Source organism: Polyodon spathula, unplaced genomic scaffold (genome assembly GCF_017654505.1).
Source record: "Polyodon spathula isolate WHYD16114869_AA unplaced genomic scaffold, ASM1765450v1 scaffolds_696, whole genome shotgun sequence".
Taxonomy (NCBI): Eukaryota; Metazoa; Chordata; class Actinopteri; order Acipenseriformes; family Polyodontidae; genus Polyodon; species Polyodon spathula.
This window is the reverse complement of record NW_024472185.1, coordinates 315,145-336,350: the sequence shown is the minus strand read 5'-3', so window position 1 is coordinate 336,350 and position 21,206 is coordinate 315,145. Positions and strand designations below refer to the sequence as shown.

At 38.3% G+C, this 21,206-nt stretch overlaps 1 protein-coding gene and 1 long non-coding RNA gene across 7 annotated transcripts in view; both read right to left on the bottom strand.

Moving 5' to 3' along the window:
- Positions 1-1,496: 1,496 nt before the first annotated feature.
- LOC121308446 lies at positions 1,497-6,100 on the bottom strand. The gene is made up of 5 exons (XR_005948510.1): positions 6,047-6,100; positions 5,608-5,676; positions 5,257-5,310; positions 4,603-4,677; positions 1,497-3,215 (listed from the first exon to the last, which is right to left on the bottom strand). It is a non-coding gene; the product is annotated as an uncharacterized LOC121308446 (long non-coding RNA).
- An 8,492-nt stretch (positions 6,101-14,592) lies between these two features.
- ncor1 (nuclear receptor corepressor 1) overlaps positions 14,593-21,206 on the bottom strand; it is a 58,586-nt gene continuing 51,972 nt past the window's right edge. For all 6 annotated transcript variants that reach the window (XM_041240817.1, XM_041240819.1, XM_041240820.1 and 3 more), the window contains 8 exons: positions 20,744-20,892; positions 20,147-20,388; positions 19,653-19,790; positions 19,100-19,242; positions 18,422-18,475; positions 17,665-17,844; positions 16,908-17,084; positions 14,593-16,559 (listed from right to left, as the gene is read on the bottom strand). In XM_041240817.1, coding sequence (XP_041096751.1) covers positions 16,360-16,559; positions 16,908-17,084; positions 17,665-17,844; positions 18,422-18,475; positions 19,100-19,242; positions 19,653-19,790; positions 20,147-20,388; positions 20,744-20,892 — 1,283 coding nt within the window. In that variant the 3' untranslated portion in view covers positions 14,593-16,359. The remainder of the gene's footprint in view (positions 16,560-16,907; positions 17,085-17,664; positions 17,845-18,421; positions 18,476-19,099; positions 19,243-19,652; positions 19,791-20,146; positions 20,389-20,743; positions 20,893-21,206) is intronic.

Below are 21,206 nucleotides of genomic sequence, written 5' to 3'. Positions count from 1 at the left end.
AAATAAACAGAAATGAAATAAATAAATATAATACAATATCTGGCTAATGCGTTCTGTCAATAACATAAAATTGCTGTAAATACAAAATTAGAAGTGTCGAGCAATCAATTAGTATCAATAAAAGAAAAAACAAAACTGCAGACTATTTTCCAAAATAGGATGTAATTTTTATTTTTGAAATGTATTTTCATCCAAAATATGATTGCCATTAGAATTTCACTAATATTTCTATTAATGGAATTCCCAGTGTTTTAGATAAACAAAAGTTTGTAAATGATTATTTCTTAAACGAAAAGATCCCACATTTTCTTTAATGTCTTCCTGTTATTATTTCCGCTCAATAACTGAGCACTATGCACCTGAAATGCAATATTAGCCTGAGTCTGGCACATTTCAAGTTATACTATTTTCATTTACTTATTAGTGAACAAAACATTGAATACATTTTGTGCAAACCCCAAATCTCACGAACCCACATTATTATCAAAATGAACACCACTACCGTTGTTTTTATTAATTATAGTCCGGGGGAAGGACATAAACAAACACCATGACAACAACTTAAAACCTTATTCACCTAACTGTTTACTCACAACCAAGCAATACAAACGGAATAGTTATACGTGTACATAAAAACCACGAATGTTAATTGTATTATCATGAAAAAAAAAATCTATTAGGTCGAGTATACACTGCTTTCCAAAAACCTCATAGCTTTTAAATATTGCTATGGTTGATATTTGGGTGTTGCGGGGCATAACCTAAACTCAAAATAAAATGGCGTTGTTTTTTTTTTTTTTAAACAATTTAATTATATACTCAAACATTTACAATGTGCTTCGATACTCACCAGGAAGAATTTTGTTTTCAGCGCTCTATGAAACTACGTATCTATTCCCCCGCAATCGCTTCTGGTAGTTAGAGTCTTTACGGCTGCGTGGGGTTGCAACCCTCTGAGGGACCTTCAATGTCAAAGAACTACAACACCCGTCGGGCTTGTTAGTCCGCAGCTCAGAGGGTCGGACTGGAAGCGAGTGATGTGCTGAGGCAGAAAAAACACTAGAGGTCCTCGTTTTTTGTATTGTTTTTTTTATAAATAATACCATGCAGTAATTTACCAATAATACTATGTAAATAAGCATCAGGTAATTATTCACTATTAACACCGTAATCTGGTAACATCATGAAACACAGAGCTCCATTGTGTACCAGTATGAAAATGTTAGAAACAAATATTGTGTGCAAGCGGATTGTGTGGCCGATATGGAATATTTGGAATGCATTCTTGAAGATTATGGGTATTGGCAAAATTTGTTGTGACGACACCGCATTGATCTTGTGGTGGGAGAGACGAAATATTATGTATTTAATGGGAACCGTACTGGTTCTATAGAATTCCAAGGAACTAATCAAAATAGTTATTTCAATAATAATAATAATAATAATAATAATCAGATTCAGTCAGTGACTCTTACAATGAGAAGCAGGCACTTCAGTTAATTGGTCAAGTTTATTAAATTCAATGCGTTACACAATATAAAAGAAGGATTTAGCACAACTCATACATAGAGAGGGGAACTGAAAGGGGAGCATTAACATTGAATGATTCCATACTGCCCTTACATTACATGGAACACAGTGCCGAATCCTGTACGTCTTGCAAGGATCGTAAAGGATTTAAAGCAAAAAGGAAGTCAAAACTGAAAATGATTTTTGAAATGGAAGTGTTTAAAGTGTTTTAAACTTATATATTCAGGTTGTAGCTGGTTGGGGGGGAATCACATAGTCATGTGACTCATGGGAGACATAGCGATTGGAAAAATCGAACGTTTCTGCTGGATATGAGGAAAAGATGAAAAAAATATAACCCATTTGCTAGTCAAATAGCCAAAATGAAAAACAATCTAGAAAACGGACTATATTGGTGATATGATGGTTCAGATGGCCCCATACTCTCCATTGGAAACAGGATGGAGCTGTGGTTTGTAGACATTGTGGCGTGTGTGTGTTTGTTTCAACACGAAGTCTTAAAGGGTATTCAAGATTTCTATCTAAAATATATTGAATAGGACGGTATTTGAAGGTTCTCTGTTACATCACGCTGTGCTTATAACATTTCAGAAGTACTGTAATGTATTATATACTTTTTCAGCTTATTTTTTATTAAGTTATTTAAAATTAACACAAAACAACAATAGAGCAAAAAAAATTATTAAAAACAGAAAAATGCAAATATCAACACTATACAGGGTGATTGGAAAGTAAGTTTACCACATCAACGCATCACATCATGCTGTACATCAAACACTCCATTCAACAGGTGATTATATATTAGCTCTATTATTATGATTGACAAAAATAACCGACGTAATGAAGCAGTCCAGTTAAATATTAAAAAAGCTTTGGTGACACAGTAGACAGCAGAGCGAAAAAACACCTTTCAATGCAATGGCAGTCACATGAACTTACTTGCTAAAGTGACCAGAAAGGAATTGTACCTGCTGACTGCATAGCCCTCCCATGGTCTACAGCACCATTGATTTTACTTCTGTAGTTCCCTTTGTAGTGGTGAATGCACCAGTAGTTAAGTTGGAAGCCCAGAAACTGTAGCATTACCTGTGAATTCAGTATTATTATGGCATCATGCTGTAACAAAAAAGATATCAAGCCTTGTAAACTTCTTAAGGCAGGGGTGGAAATAAGACTCCTGTTGCATAGCAATTTGACCCATTCCAGGTTTTACCACAAGCTTGATTAGCCACAGTGTATAGGTAACAAACTCAAGTGTGTCTTATTAAACCCATAGTGAAACCAGCGATGCATCAAATTGCCATGACATTGACATCCTGGCTGAGGACCTCCTCCCAGTGAATCAATAGCAATGTGATTGTTTTTGGTCTTTACAATCTCTTTTGTTGTACAGCAGTACACACTCTTAGAATGGGCATGGAAATGAAGGATGATGCCCGCTGGGGATAAAGTCAAGGCAGTTAAGTGTTACATTCAAGCAAACACCGTTGCCTTGTCAGGTGCCAGGGGTAAATTGGGAGAATTAATGCTCCAGCCTTTCGGAAAGCATCTTGCGGCCCCCAGGGATGCCCTAGCACCCCAGTTTGGGTGATTTACACAGCTGTGTTTGCCATCCCTTCTTTCTCCCTATATTCGGTGCAGATGCTCACAGCTGTTGGCATAAATTGGATTTTCATAATTGTTTCCTGAAAAACAGATGAAGAGATCTATCAGAAAATGTTATGCTAAATATTAAATGATACATAAACGTTGGCCCTACACAGCCAGAAAAACGTATAGTGTGATTAGTAGCCTCCCGATGTATGGTTACATATACATGAGAGATGCCTGGTGTTTCATGTTACACAGAGAGCAAGACCTTGATCCTATTATAACAAATGTTCCCTGTATCATTAAATCTTGTATGTCTGTTATCAGTAGTGATGTGAATGGGTTAACACATTCAAATACTAAAACTTTCCAATTTCCCTAACTTCAGAAATAATCTCTAACCAATGTAATGTATTATATAGAAAAATGTCAATGTCTATGAGTTTATGGTGGAATGTTTAGCTTTTTAATTTTTTTTTTTTAAGACATGCCTTCCTGTATGCACCACAAAAAAATAGAAAACATTTGTGTTTCAAATAATATAAGAACATATTTGGTTACAAAACTTTAGCTAACATCTTTAAATGCAGTTGGTCATTAATGTTGTAAGAGATAGGGTTAGGGTTAGGGTTAAGATACAGTAGACATGTATGTAGATGTTTGTGAATAACGGTTTGTTTGGCAGGGACTGACATTTATTTTTTGCCTTCAAATTACCCTCAAAATCGGGCAGGTTCACTGTACATGCAGAAATGTGTTGGTTCCAATGGGACCCCCTACCCAATTTGGAGGGGAAATCCATGTGCAGATTGGTCCGGTTAAATTGGGTTTTTGATTGACAGTTATACCCGACCGCATGTATAAATGCACCTTGTAGTTTCAAATTACATTTTTTCAGATATTCTTCAATATTCTTATTTAAATCACTCAAATAGTGTCTTAAAATGTGTGGTTTGAGATGCCTTGACTGAATGAAAGAGCTGGCATAGACCTAATGTTATGTAGGACAGAGCAGCTAGAGTCTTTATTTTAAGCGCCAGCGCCATCTAGTGAAAAGCAGGATACTGCCAGCAAAAGAGAACTGATCCCATGTGCAGATTACTAGATGTCGCTGGCTCTTCCAAAAAGACTTGCTGATCTAGCCTATGTATCGTACGTCTATGGCAGGCAACTACTTTTTACCAAACTAAAAAAACACAGCATTTTAGGAACTGCAATAGGAACCTGCTTGCATCATAACAAGGAAAGAAAAGGATAGAGATCAGTTGCCCTCTTAAAGCACATGAACCAAAGCCGTATTGAAGCGTGAGTTTGCACAATTAGATTGAAATAAATTAGTGACTGTCTATCCTTTAAAGGACTGAATGAAACCAAAGGTTATTAGAGCTGCACAAAGAAGTGAAACTGAGGTATTGCTCTGTTAGGATGAGGCGAAAGAACAGCCCACTCACAACTTGAAATGATTTGTTACATTATTCTTACTTGAGGGTTTACTCGGCTTCTTGGCAGCTTTTTTAACAGCATTCGTCTGGTAATCAGGATCATGCATCCGATTTTCTTAAAATAAATAAATAAATAAATAAATTTCTGAAATGTAAAATTGTCTGTAACTGCACACTCCAGCTAGAACACAGGGCTTTGTTTAAAGCTGCCAAAGTTGCATGGGTTTACGTATAGCTGACAACTCTCTAGAAAGGGAATCGGAATGGGCCACTTTGCTTCTTTAACATATTTTTTTAATATACAAAATACGGGTACACTATTAAAACTATTTAATGCACAACAGTATGATATGACCGATCACAACACTTTGGGCAATGCATGGTGCAGTGGATATATTCCGAAGTGTAGATTACGTGTCTATCTTCTTTGGGTGTTGCTGTAGCTTGTGCCACTGTTGTAAATGGGAACTCTGATGAAGGCGGCAGATCTTGTTTGATAGGCATTGTAAAAAAAACTGCACACCATTATTACAGTTCTTGTTAACTGGTATTTCAGATGCTATAAGGATAGTGCTGCCATAATTAAAATTGCATCCCATGATTAGTTAACACGCATGACATCAGATACAGACAGTAAGCAGTACTGTCTTAAAAACATTTACTGAACATGCGCAGTGATACAAATGCTACTCACCATACTCAACTTTTTCCACTTTCAGCTGTTTTTCTCCATTGTGGAAATGATTGCCTAAAAATATATAATTCCTGGTATATTTATAAAATCATATTTTACACTGTGATTGAACCGTCCCTATTCTAGTTGCTTGTGCATTATACATTACGCAGGGCATAACACTGCTCCCCTTAAAACCGTCATTTCTTTCACATGATCCAAATCCCACTCGATATGCTCTCCTGCTACTTGTGCCATCAGCGGGTGGGTACAAAATGACAACGTCAAGATGCTAAACATGCTCAGAGACTAAAATGCAATGCCTGATAATAAAATCTATAACGTTGGATTTTTATTAAGATAAGGACTTACGCTGTGCAAGGCTGTCATTTCTAGGGACATCCATTTGATAACCTGCACCATGCAGTCCTGACTGATTTTCTAATGAAATGAAAATAAAAATATTAAATTCACTACAGTGTGTAGTGCTTAGAAAAGAAACCGAATATGAAATACTGTACTACTGTTATGGCTTCCAGTAGACTTTTGCAATATAATATTGTAGTTTCTTTGATTACTATACATATAATGCAAAATGTTTGGCCATAGCTTTAGGCTTGTGGAAGGAGAGATCAGATATTAATTCTTTCATCCCACAAAGTCCACCCTCAATTCACCAGAACAGTATGAGCACAAGTAACTTATTAATATTAAATTTAGAGCCAATCTAGTTACACGTATAGTTACAGATCTTGCAAAGGAAGCTATTCCAATATAATAATACACAGTAATTATTATTAACTTTACTCACCAGAATGAGCTTTTGTTATATTCAGCTGTTTTTTTCCTTTGTGGAACGGACTGCCTTAAATAAACAAGGTTAGTATACATTTAACTTCAAAGACAATCCCAAATCTAAAGGAAAGTGGGATCTATTCATAACGCTTTGACTCAGGAGCTTTTTAAATATATATTTTTGTGAATGAAAATATTTTTCATAAAAGCAGAGTCATTAGTTAGAGCTTTGTGAATTATTGTTGAACTTAATTTTAAACATACTTTATGAAAAGATGTTAATGTAAATAATATATATATATATATATAATTTTATATATATACATAAGATAACGTAATATGTTTTTTTTTAGATACTGCAAAAACTTACTTTGGTTCTCGTCCATTTTTCTAACATCCTGGTTTGTTGGATTTTCTTAAAAAAACAAACAAATACACTTTAAATTATAAAACAGATTGTATACAAGAACAAAACAAATACAGATATTATATACTGAGTTTCCCATAGAGTCAGACAGCATAGGCATAACTATTAATATTGCTTGTCTCTTATTTCTTTCAGATGTGAAACGTCTATAAAGAGGATTTTGTTGGTGTTGTGGTGCAGACAGGATACAGCCGCCTGATTCAACAGAGAGCTTTCTGATGGGCATAATATATGAGACTGCCTATGAGATGCTGTACTTATAGGACACCCTGTACAGTGTGCACTAGCCCTGAATTCAAGCTATACTTCATAATGGCTATGGGACCTGCCATCATTTTGGTTAAACCCAGGGTCTGAATGAAAGGGAAAGCCTAATATGACTTACTTTGCTTGTGATCAGCTTTTTTTAACTCCACTGGGTTCATTTGAAACAGCTGATTTTCTTTAAATAAAAAAAGAACAAAGAAAAAAACAAACACTAAAACACAGGTCAACCATGAAGCCCGAGTATCTGGTCAATATACTGCAGAAATCTATTTTCAGCTGAACTGAAATATGTATAACACACTCTAGACAGGGTTTCATTAGGGATGGTTTCATGCGGATTCGAGATATTATAAAGTGAACGAATTGTGTTTCTTTAAACCACCACGCAGGGTTTATTGAAGAAAAGCTTTGACGCTGAAGGGAGAGAAACTTGACAAAACATCCCTAACAAAATCTAAAACATATAAATATCCTTAGACTTACAACTTAGACAGCTGGGGCCAAGAAAGAAACTTGACTTGATAAGCCATCATTGAAAAAACTCTAATGCTCACAAGGAAGATTGTGCTACTATAAAGAACACATTATAGCGCCGCCCTCAACTTTCTTTGTGTATTGGAATTACTATGTAGCTAGCTGTTCCTAAATTTCTCCTGCAGGTAGCATTGGATGTTGTTGTTGATTTTCTCCTTTGTTTTTTTACTGTACCATGATGCTGCAGATCGGTTTCTGACAACTGGTGGGTGTAGGAGTCAGGGATATAGGGATACAATAAGAAATATTAGTTTTATTCTCCGAACACAGTATTTGCCAATCAAGGGTTCTGTTTTTTGCTTTCGCTTCCGTATTTGGAAATCTGTCACCTGGCTCTCTAGATGAAAGGTGACTGCTGATGGTAATTTTAACAGTAGTCTGGAACTATGCCGTTCTAAGTGCAATCTGGAATCTGTGAACATAAGTCACCACTGCTCCTTGTCTGGCCTTGACCTTTTTTCTAGAACAATTAAAAAAAAAAAAAAACAACTCTGCAACGCTTCTTCCAAATGCACATAAACAATACACAAGTTTGGTATTAGTCATTTTTAAAATTACTGATTCAGTTGGTAAAAACTACAAGTTACTGCATTAAACTGTGTGCTGTAATTGCTATTATACTGTTTTAGGAAATAAATAAGTGATGTATTAAATAAAGGTGTCCATTGATATAAAAAGTGGAATATCTAAATACCATCACTGAGATAATTAAACTTTGTGGAGGGGGTCCTGTTTAGTGTTTTAAAGGACTGCAGTATTTAAATCTGCCACTGCAAAGATCTAAACAGTGGACAGGATGAGTCAATGATACATGCAATGAATAGATAAGAGACAATTACCTATGTTGTAGGTCACATTGGCATAAATAGGTTCTTCAGCTTTGTGACCTGAAGCAAAAACAAGGAACTATTAAACAGTACATTACATCTTTAGACTTCCAGCAACAGCTGTGTGTGAATAGTTTGATGCAGTGGTGGCTTATACGTGAATTGAGAGATTTTTGGTGGATCTTGGGGCAAATCTGAACAAGCATCAACACCTAAGCATTGCACAGTTTTAACAGGGTTGACTGGGAATAGAAAAATGACATTAATTCCCAACAGTAGATGGCGCTAATAACTGTACTTTGGCTTCCACAGTAACCAGGGCAGCGAGCTTCTTCAATGAGTTGGTTCATAGTGTACACTTTGTGTTTGGTGGTTTCAATGGATCGCTTTTTTGTGCGAGTTACAAAAGATGGCGGAAAGCCTTCTGTGCCTTCCAGTAATACCGATCGGGATGATTTGATTTCCATTACATGAGAGCAGGTGTTAAAACTTCATGTTGATATCCTTCTGCTTGGAATGTGTCACAAATCCTCGACAACCCACCTCCACTGGGTAAACCTGGACTCTCCATCCTAGCTGTTCTGCTTCAGCAGCTAGTTGAGCATACTGAAGTTTCTTCCTCTCATAGGCCTCATCCACAGCATCCTCCCGTGGCACTGTTAACTCTACCAGATGAACAAAGCGTGCTGATCCAGACCACAAGACAATATCAGGTCAAAGGTTAGTGGTGGCAATCTCAGGGGGGAATGTAAACCGTAGTCCAACATCTACCGGCATTTTCCAGTCTCTAGCAGCTTCCAGTTGTCCTAGACGAGTTTTGGTTTTAATACCTTTTCTTGGAGGTTGCTCCCCTACCTGGAGGAATGTTGTTCTTGGTGTGTCATATGTTCCTGGCACTGGTGGCAACCTGTTGGTCATGCTGCGCAGTTTCAAAGAAGGCAAAGTGAAAGGTGGGAGCTGGAATGTGCCGTTATTTTTGGTTCCACATGTCTGTGGAAGTTTTCAGCACTGACCGACCTGCAGTCGAAAAAAGCGCAGAAAGCTTTCTGATCAAATTTTCGAGGCTCAGCTTTGCTGTTCTGAAACATCTTTTGAGCCCCAGCTGGAAAATGCTCAAAACCAAAGCATGCAAAAGTTCATAGATGATCCCAATTTATCAAAAGGGTTTTACTTTATTGCTGGTGGATCACGGATGATACTTTGTGTATTGGCTACCACTGGTTTAATGCACAACAACTATTCCTCATTTTGCAGTATGTATTTATCTCTCTGATAATAGTACAAAAAGACAGAACAGTCACTACATATTTAATGGATACATTTTAGCAGAAAAATGAAGGCAGACAGACAGACAGAAAGAGAGCGATTACCTTTTTTCTTCTTTCTTTCCACAACAGGATCCCTAAAATAAGTGAAATGTAATAAAATGATATAAGCTCTGTTGGACATGTGAATAATAAATATATTACACTGTTTAACATCTTTATTAGATAAAAACGGATATGTTTTTTTTAAAGAAAAACACCTGTACCTATTATAAAATTTGATCCAAACAATGATCATTGAGGGGCTCTGAAGCACTCTCTAGTTATATTTTGGAAAATTATTGTATTTTTTCTCATTATAAAAAAAAGCAGTTAATTAAAGACTGGAGAAAACATTAAAAGCAACTCCCCAGTGTTGATAATGTATTTCAACAAAATAATGCATATATATAAAATCAAATACAGTACCTTGGTGCTAATCCTGGTGGTAAGTCTGGCTTACCTTTAAAGACAATAAAAAGCTGCTTATTTAATATGAACAGCCACATGATTCCCGTTGCAATGTCTGCATTTCAAAAGCAATTGTCTTTTAACACAGCTGCATTATTTATTACCACTGGATCCACGTTTCCATAGCAAACACGCAGCCAGCGAGATCAGCAGCAGAATGAACCCCAGTCCTCCTCCTCCTCCTCCTGCGATAATATACCACCTCATTTCAGAACACACGCCAGCAGCAACAGCTTCTAAAGCACAATCAGAAAACCTCTGAGAGCTGTGATCACACAAAGTCAGCAAACACGAGTGCATCGACGACAAAGATTGCAGGCAAAAACTACAAAGCACTATGTAATTCAATATGTTAATGTAACATTCATTTAGAGGTTTCATGCGACTTTATGAAGCAACATTAGTTAATTGTATAGGGAGATGCAAAACGTGTGGCCATAGCTGTATATATCTATATATTCACAGTGATTATATCCCTTCTTTGGCAAGGCAGGCAGTGATGCCACAATGGAAATGCAGTGGCTAAGTACTGAAGGGCACTACCATTTTCTACAGTATAACCAATGCACGCTGGAAATCCTCTATCATCGTGCCACTTTCGTGTCCTACATGACCATTATGCATTATTAGTTCCATATCCAATGGGCACATTTTGTAAGGGTTACTACACTAGTATAATGAATAGTCTACCCTGATACTGATATGATACAGCCATCTGAAATGTCTTGTATCATCACATTAGGATTAGCTATCCAGTTTATTTATCATTATTTAACTATATATAATACAAAACCTATAGTATAGGGTGATATAAGATGCAACTGGTTCTCACCCACTCTTGACCTCATGTGGGGTAGTTAACAGCTTGCATCATTTCATATACAGTACTCTGCATATAACACAGGTACCCTGGTATTGTTCAAATTTTCCATGGCGGTGCGCTCTCTATAGAAGTCTTTGAGTGCATCTCAGTATTCGTTTCATACAAGCACGGTGTTGCGTGGAGGAGGTGTGATTTATAGACTGTGTGGTTGAACTTCCGTTTGGTTACATTTTGAGAGAGCAGGGTCAACGAGATTTGAAACCACTGGTTCACAGTCATTGTGTGTATCGTCAGTGCTTTTTTTTCGGATTAAGAAACAATCATAAAATATTCGCTCATCAATTATAAAAAATAAATAAATAAAATATTCAGTGTGTTTTCATGAATTCAAGTGCTAGTGGTATAATACCCTTGGCACTTACACCCTGCTCTGCAAGACACAGGGTAAACTTTGTAACAAGGGAGCACTGTAACCAGTTTACAGCTATGGCCACAAGTTTTGTATCACCCTATAGAATGGACACATAAAGTCAAATGAAACCTGCTGAATAATGCTATGTTAACATATTGCATTACATACCACTTTGTAGTTTTCCATATACCAACGAGAACTGATGAAAATTGAAAAATGTGACATTTCGAAATCTAACATGAAATACTGTACTACTGTTATGGCTTCGGGTAGACTTTTGCAATACCGTTTTGCAGTTTCTTTGATTACAAGAAGTTAAATAAAGGATATAAATGATGTTTTTTTTTTTATTACATCTCAATCCTAAAATTGTAGGTGATGCAAAATGTTTGGCCATAGTTGTATACTGTGTTTGTTAATGGAAACTAACATGTCAATCTTAAAGGTTAGGATTCATTTAGGGGCAAAAGCAAAACTGAGTTAGGTTCATGTGTACATCTGCAATGCGTTAGTACAAAAACACACACACCTGAACTGCATTTATCATTTACCTCTTGCTGTGAGTTGAATCTCCTGCACTCCAATACTGCAGTTAACACCATCATGCAGTTCACAAAAGTATCTCCCTTGATCTTCAGACTGTGTTCTGTCAAGAAGTATGGGAAAGTTTCCCTCTTTCGATAGAGTCGGGAATAGGATGATTCTGCCTTTTCGGTTATCCCAGAAGCTTGGAGTTTTTGATACACCAATTTCGACTAGGTACTGCAATGTTGCTGTGTTGTTTTTTTTGAAAGTCCACACAACAGCTGTGTTCCCCTGCGTGGCCTGACTGAGGAGGCTGCTGTCAAACTGGCATGGAATGAGAGTCTTGGAATCAAGAGTTCCATTGACTTGTGTCTTACCAATAACTTCCCTCACACACTTACTGCTAGCTGGAAAAAGAACAAGAGTTACCATCACCATAGTGGATAATCTCCTAAAATAACACAGAGGAATTTTGAACTGAATGATTCCTGATTATATTGAATGTTGCATTTTTTATATATACAGTACTGCCAAACCTCTACTGTGACTTTCATTTGGCATGCGAAACCTTTGCTTTTCTCTTCAGCTTATTCTGTAATGGAGCACACACAGTCTAAAAGGATTCGTACAGGAACGAGGTTTCTGGTGGTAGAACACTACTGTGTATAATCTAACGTGCGCTGCGTTTGCAAATGGCAGCATGTACTGTTGTTAGCAGTGAACGATTCATTGTAGTGATTGATATTTGATCATCTGTGGAATGGATAGATTGTATAGAAGGCACAGAGTCTGCTTGTTGAGAAGCTGGGTTAGGTGTGCTGTAGCAGGGTTCAGTGTGATAATAGGAAGCTGCAGTAGCCAAACCAGGGTACTTTTCGGGACCCACCCTGGTTTCAGGGGTGGCCGACGTTGGCCCTTTCACTCCTGGTCTTTGTTCCAACCATGTTCTAAATTGTTTAATTGAACCAATTAAACCTCCATCCAAACCCTGAAGTAGTTATTTATAGTATTTACCTGTTAAACCTGGAATAGATTGACCCTCCATTGCTTAAATAGCAAAAACAAAGACATGTATAAAGGACTGTTATCCACAATCATTTGGATCTTTTTAAAGTGTGTGAAACACTCGCAAAGATTCAAGTACTCTCCCCCACCCAAGCTCTTCTAAATAGTTTTGAAACTAATATGTTTCGACAAATTAGAAAAAGCAAAGTGCTAGTTAGTGGCCATTTTTTCTTTTTTTTTTTTTTTTTTTATTTCTAAAACAAAACAGAAACAAGAAAATTCCCCTTTTCTCTGAATTAAAAAAATGAACCTTGTGCAGATGTATTGACCTTTAACAGTAAAACAAGGATTTCAAGTATTCACGCCACATATTTTGTGTGTATTTTTCTTACCTTTCATAAAGTGAACATTGCCTCGATAATAGCATAGCACAATCTAGTATATTAAACACTAAAAGCGCAGTGTTTTATTAGTCATAGCTAACCGCGGTACTCTTACCTTTTCCAGCCATAAGGTTCAACGATATCCACAAAACAAAAAGTCTGGTTTTGTGAAGTCCCATTCTAGACCTCTATGAAGCAGTTTTACAGAACACAGTTCACAAGCCCCTCACTGACTCAAGTGTTTCACCTAATTATAATAAGAAAACAGCAACCACAACATAAACTAAATAGAGAAGGAAGAGAAGGTTGGTCCTGCCACATCCTGCGTTAGCAGAGTCAATCTCATGGGGTTTCTTTCTATTGTTTGTATTAAAAGAATACGGCACTACTTTAAAACAGATGAGATGACATTTATGGGGGTTTTGCTAAACTAAGAAAACCAGCCCCCTCTAAATACAGAAGTGTGGGATTGAGCAGTGGGAACAATGCTATGTGCATATGTATCAAACATGGTTTAGTGTTACGCTTTTAAACAGAGTAGGCGATACAAAAAGATTGACTTGATAAACACAAAGACAGCTTCTTTAAGTGCAGATAATGGTTTAGGTACAGAAAGTTCTACTCCACTTTATCATTTTTTAAGTTACGATGACGTCCGATTACCTGTATAAATCAGACATTTTATAGACAACACACTTAATATCTCTCACCAGTGGATACTGTGGAGCCGGGCATACGTACATATGAATGTCACACTTTATAGTTTTGTATCTCCACCCGCCTGTCCTGTTATAATGAAGCCGGCTTGGGAGCTCCTTTGCTAGCAGTTTAAGACCTTGATTAGCACTACTCGTCATTCAACATGATTAAAATACATTGTATATTCCTACTACAGGTGCTTTCACCATTCCTTGATTAGGAGGACACTGGGACAGGTCAAATGAGGTTGTCCTTGTTTCTTGGAATCTAGGGATAATCAGATTATCACTTGGCTCATAGGAGACACAGCGGTTGGAAAGAGCTAAAGCTTCTTCTAGCTACAAAGATTTAAATATTTTTTAATTGTACGTACTTCAGGTCTGGCAGGTGTCATAATCCAGCCAGAATACAATAATAATGTAATGAAAAAAAAAACCTATTTGCCAGACAATTAGCCAAGATAGGAAACGGAATTATACATGTGTTTGAATGAATATATACTGGTGACTTTGACAGTTAAACTGCAGCTCACCAGCTCTCCTCCACTCCCCTGTAAACAGGATGGGGCTGTGGTCACACAGGTTTTGAGATGCGACTAACACCTCTCTGCAACCCAGAGAATGACTTCACTGACCGCCCAGCCAGTGTGAAATGCATTCTCCAGTGTTGCACTATTTTAACCCTCCTGCTATTTTTTCTCTCGCTCAGAAGCTATTTTGGATGTAAGGTTTTCCAGGTCTCATACATAGCTGGTTTCACAGACCCCATCTGTTTAGGGCTGGACATTTCTGCTGTAGAGCAATCTGTTCTTCAATAGCTCTGGTTTTGTAACAACCGTTCCCAGGAGAAGCAGCCAAAAACAAACTGTCAAACAGAAACTAGAAACCAGGTGGAGAACTGATCCACTTTATTGATTGGTCTGAATTCTTGTCATTGACAACTAAAGAGACAACTGTGCGATACAAACTGAATTTCAACATGTGATGCATGTGGTTTTAACGTACCCAAGTTTAACCACTAAAATATTTAGCAAAGACGGAGTATTAATGCACCGAGTATTATGATCACTGTAATTATTGATTTTAAGATTTCTCTTTTGTAAAGAAGCTTTTTTTTTATGTTGTAAACAACATTACACTTAACACCCTGCTAAAAACACAGGGTAAGATTGAGAGCAAGAAGGGAATTAGAGGTTACAGAACATCGGCTCTGGGGGTTTAGAAAAACCAAAAAAGTCAGGCAGCAGGCACATGAATGTGTGTCTAGCTTTTCCATACAACAAAGCACACCAAATCACTACCGAAAGCTAAGTTTGGTTTTTATCATCTTGTACTAGTAACTGTATCGAAAAACAATATTTTAATAAATGTGACTTCTCCTGAAACAAAATAAGTTGCCACAATTCAAAGAGACAATCAAGGGATGCATTAAAGCAGCAGCACTACACTGAACTGTACCAGAGATGCAGGTTATGATCACGTCTTACTATTATTTATAGCAGCTATATTTAACAATGGATTTGTAGCAAGAGAAATTGCTTAGATGCATGTCCAGGTGGGCTTTGATGCAACACAATAATTATAGTACACTTGACGACCTTGTCATAGAGGCAAGCATTATCTGTATATATTTTCGTAAAAGTAAAGCAACAAAAAAGTGCAACAAACGTGCATCGGTTTAATTATACAGAAATATTTTAGACAGGAATCACCTGCTGTACAATATCAAATCCACCCAAAACAACATTCGACACTTCCATCGGCTTCTCTTACTTTGGTACTTCAAAAATAGCCCACATGGACAAGCCAAAGCTTTATATTGAACTTGATCAGGAAACACAGGAGTGAAATTTTAAACACGCACCCAGAGCTTCAGTTCTCAAACCCTGTCCGCTGTTTTCACGGTTACATTCTGTTTCAAAGTACAGATGTATAGGCTTGGGAGATGAGACAGCTTCTTAAATGAAAACTAATTCAAACAATAATTACTCAGCTTATAAATCTTCACTTTGGACAGTTCATGCCCAGTTTGCAGAACAATGCGGCAAGCCTTTCCTCTTTTCTAATAAAAAAGAAACATAACATACCCATGCATTATTATTTCCACAGTGTTGCTAAATAATTTAAACTGCATTTTGAATTTTCAATGAAGCTGCAATATGAATTGTGATTTACTTTTTGGCAAGTAGGTGGCGCTGGAATGGCCTGTAATATCCACATGAAGAGTCCTGGGGGAGCTTCTTGAAACGTGATTTCGATTACATGAAGTCTTTTAAGTACTCTTTTGGGGTGCCGAAACAAATTTGAGGCCTCTTGTTGAATGCACCGATTTCCAATAACGGGAAAAAAAAAACACTGCAAAAAAGTACTCTCTATTTACATACAATGACTTAAAGACATTAAGGTTTTCTTTACAAACAGAACTGGAACAAGTCTTTTTTATTTATTTTTCTTCCTTTACATTCATTTTCTAGAACAGTTCTTTCCACTGGCTTCTGATCTCCCTCAAGCTTGCGCTCAAGAGCTCCCGTTTGGCTCAATCTGTGTTCTGTCATCTCCCTCGCTTTCCAATCCTCAGGCCTGGTCAGCGCGCCTCCCTCCCTACCTCCCGCTCAGCAGACCAAGGGGAGTTTCCTGATGCTTTCCCAGTGGCTCAGTCGTCACTGTCAGACAGGGTTTCGTACTGTGCGGAGAGGAGAGGCGCAGGCTCGCGGTCCCACATGCGATTCTGCTGCAGGCTCTGTTGGAGAGAGGCTGGCTGAGCCTGTATGCTGGGGGGAGCGCAGGCCATTGAGGTGGGAGGGGTGTTGCTCAGCATCCGCATGGTCAAGGGGTTGTAGAACTGAGTGGAACCTGGAACAAAAACGAGGACAGGGTTCGGGTGAGCCGCTTGTGTGTACCAGATGTTACAGACAGTTTTATACAATGTTGAGAGTGATAGCCCCCCCAAATTTTCATATTCCAATACTGCTCTGCGTGAACGGTTTTTTAAACTGGATCTCATTTTGTACACCTGATACAAATAGGTAACTCATGTCTGATTCATTCTTATACCTCCATGTCCCTCATCTTTACCTCTCTGTCTATCTAATCTGTTAAGGGGGCTCTCTACTGCCTTGTCCAGCTAGCCAGGGGATGGGACTGCAAACCAAGTGCAAATAGGCTTGACCGAACCTGACCCAAACTGTGTTGAACGCTCACCTGTGGAAGAGGGTCTATCCTCCCAGGCCCAGGCAGGGGTCTGCCTGTGATAGTCTCCCTCTGAATGGACCGAGGACACGGAGGAAGGCCTTTCAGCATAAGCCTGCCCAGGATTAGGCGACTTCGACTTTCTGCTGTTTGCTTTCCCAACTAATTTCTGCTTACCAGGTCCCACAGCTAAGAAGGAAAGATCAGAATAAAAAAAGGTTTTAAAAAAAAAACATAAAATCAGGTTTTACTGCAAAATAATGTGCAGACAACAGGACCTGGGGTCAGTCACAAATGGTGTCATTTGTAATAAATTGCGTTTATAATGTAACTGTAATTGCAGCTGGGCACACCTGCGTAATTGTATTTGTAATTACCACGTAATGATCAATGACAGTTCAATTGCACATCTTTCCAAGCTTAATCATTCACAGTTCCGTATGTTTTACATTGAGTTTCAAACACTTTCAATGATCCCATTTGTTTGAAATAATGTTACTGTATGTTTCTGTAGTACCTACGATTACTGCTTGGTAAAATAAACAGAGTAAGCATGTTAAATGTGTGTAGCTATTTATGCATTTATAATTGCAATTACTGCAGCAAAAAAAACTGTAACTAACTGTAATTGAACAAAACAGTATTGCAATTGCAATTTTAGCAAACAATGATGTTGTAATTGTAAATTATAACTGAGACCACGTCTGGCAGTCAACAATCTGTACACCGCAGTGTAGTTTCCTGCCCCCCTGAATGAAGAGGCTCTGACCGGGGTTGGGCGAGGGGTTGGCCTCCTCTCGTCGGGCCTCGTTCATCGTTGCCATGGAGCTAGGCAGGTGCTCCTCCTGCTTGTCGTCGAAGTTGCCCATCAGAGCTTTCCGGATGATGTCTTCCAGACCCAGATTGCTGGCCGGATCTGCAAAGGAATGACCCCTAGAGCTGACGCCGCCTGAAACAAGCAAACAAAAATTCAAGGGTATCAAGATAAGATGGGAGAGAAAAAGAAAAAGAATAAAATAAGCGAGCGTTTCTGGACAAGCTACAAACTCCACCCAAACTAAAAACATATCAGCATTATTGAACATTCATTAAGAAGCAAAGTGCTGTCTACAAAGATGCAGTTCAGTATCCATGGCACACTGGCATGGCCTTTAACTGTTCCGCTAGCTACTGCTCTCCATTGCAATTTGAAATGCTGTTAAGATTATTATAGATTAAGACTAAAATCGTTCAGTTTTAGCTGGCTGGTATAACACTGACATGTGACAAAGTTTTATTATTAAAAGTGGGGAAACTCAGTTGCACTACAGGCTGGCATCATCCTTTAAGCAGTTGCTGCACTTACAGGAACTCTCTGTATGCTAAAGCCCATCTATTCATCTTACAGTGAGGTAATAATGTACCGAACCAGCACAGCAATGCAAGAAAATAAGCTTCACATATTTAGTGTGGTTTAGCAACTGAAACAATTTTTTAATAATAAAAAAAAGTGTATTTAAAAACTAAAAATGTGATTAACTTCTTACCTGAGGTGGTTACAGCTGGTAGATTAAATATTTCAGTTCCAGGCTGGGCACTTCCTATAAAAAGACAGTGTGGTTGACTACTAAGAGACAACGCAATATCAATGTATAAATGTACACAATAAACTATCAGTTTAAATAGGAGTATATTTCATTTTACTCTAGTCTCCACTCATTTCTTTAAAAGGGTAAAAAAAACAAGCTGTTTGATCCTCGTTATGTAGCATTAACATGAAAAATATGGATGTAATTAAAGACTGTAACAAGAAAATAGGAACAACTGACGGTCTAGCTGAAACGGTACATGACCTACAGCAAAGGTATCTGGAAGCAGCTCAAAACGTTGCATTTGAAATATATGCTTCCGCAATTAACATAAAAGCACAATAAAAAGGGGGATCAGCAATACTCCGATTAAGATAAGAGGTGTAATTTATTAGTTAGCACCCCTAACAGATCTTAAAACCCATGCAACCTCATTCTACTGTCCTTTTATTGCACTGATCAAGGTAAACAGGAGGTAACACCATGGCATTGATACAGGGTTAAAAGGCTGGTGCTATTAGATTTAACATTAAAATCCGCAAACAACTTTCCTTTTTTTTTTTTTTTTTTTTTTTTTAAACTTTCTCTGCAGTGTTAGTGGAAATCAGAAAGGATGAGTTGAACAGCCCCACTTACCCATGTCAGAATCACCGCCACCAGAGGAGTTCAACTTACGAAATATCTCCTGTTTTTTAGATTTCACCATTGGGGAGGTGCTTTCAAGTTTGGTAAAAAACGAGGGAAGGTAGCTTACACTGCCAGGGGAGCGTGAATCAGTCCTGGAATCAAACAACATGGGTCAGCAATCTCGCACTGAAGAGCCCTGCCCTTCAGCAACACCTCTCAAAACGGTATATGGATAGATTCCTAATGGTTACAATGCTTTAATATTTTAGCAAGTCTATTCAGTATGCTGCTGAAGGTAAAGTTGCAAGGAATCACATTAAAGAATTAGAAACAATTAAACAGGTATTACAGCTCATCTGAGTGACAGATGAGATTAATACGTGACGATTTTCACCTCTAATAATATTTCCGACTGACAATGGGGTTATTACAGTACACGCAGTTTGTACTCTCTTAGTTGCATTCCATGTGGTCGCCCTTGTATACGGGGCTGTGTGTGTTGTAGCTATGTGTGATGTTTGCCACCCTGGCGGGGCTCTCTCTTTGTGAAGCAGCCCTGTACCTGGGCTCTGCGTTCTCTGCCTCTCGTCTCTGTGCTTGCTGCAGCAGGGCCTCCTGTTTCTCCATGGCTGAGAAGGACTGTGGGGGTGAAACGGGCTCATAAGACTCCATGTGCCCGCAATCTGGTGACTTGCCAGGCCTGGAAAACAACAGGGACACAGACGTCACAAATGTTACAGACTGGACCAATGTGAAATGAGGCAATGAGGAGCCTGAAGTCAAGATATTTTGGACCAATTTATCCCAAATATTGTAGTATATGAAATTATATTATATATATATACACACACACACACACACACACACACACTTGCCTTTGTAAATCACCTCTTCAATACAAAAACATTTCTGAGGGAACATTAAAAAATAATATGGAAATAGACACCAAGAAAAAGAAAAGTACCAATTATATTGTTGACTTTAAAAAAAAAAAAAAAAAATTTAAATAAAAACAACATCATTAGGTAACAATCCCTAATTGAAGACTGGTCCTACCTTCCCCTGCCTTTGTCGGAAGCATTCTCTGAGGAGACCCTGGATGAGGGTCTCTGGTGTTGGGCTGGCTGTGCTTGTGACGACTGGCCCTGGTTCTCAGGGGTGTAGCGGCTTGGCACCTTCCCCCTGGAGGATGAAGCAGGAGCCGAAGGGGCTGCGTTCTGGAATGTAGCTGCAGAGGACGTCTGTGGAGCTGCCTGGCTTGCGGCCTGACTTCGGGCAAAGTCCTGGGTGATAATATGCTGCAAGGCACACAGGCAGTATTTGGGTTAGATAAAGCTAAATTGTGCCTCGTATTTGCTGTAATCTGGAGGCGATTTTTTTTTTTCTGCCACAAGGTGGCAGTGTTATCAAAGCTGTTTCTGTTTGATACCATATATATATATATATATATATATATATATATATATAATTTACAAGCAATCGGTTTGGCTCTCAAGATCTTCATCGGGTCTTCTTACACTGCTTTAACAGATGAAGCAATCATACTGATGTAGAAAACAAAATCGTGTTTAAATACAGACTGAAGTGAAAGGGGCAGCAATACAACGCCAAGATGGCATTAAGAAAATTTAAAACTATTCAGCTGAAACGTACACAGATATGGTCTGCCAAGGTGATGAGCCTGTGTGTTTTGGGGACCTGGCCGTACATCTCTGGCTGAGATGCAGGGGGCTGCGGAGGGGAGGGCGATTCCTGCTGGGTGCGGTACCGGCTCATCTGAGACTCGAAAGAATGCTGCTCACCTGCAACTCAAAGGGAACCATCACTGCCAAGTCAACTCAATTCAGGCACACACCGTTTTTATTTATTTATTTTTTATAAAGATTTAAGCACAGCCAGGACTGGACAACCTCACTAGCTCTGTACGCACAGATACTAGAAACATGCTGTGGTGACAGGAACTAGTTCTGCTAGTGCATTGTTTGTCTACTTGGGCAGGTGAGGGGGGTTATGGGTGAGATTTGTTTATAGAACATCTTTATCTGCTATGACCTGGTTACGATAAAGTGTTCCCTTCCACAGTTTCCTGGATGCTGACAATTGTCATCAATTTTAA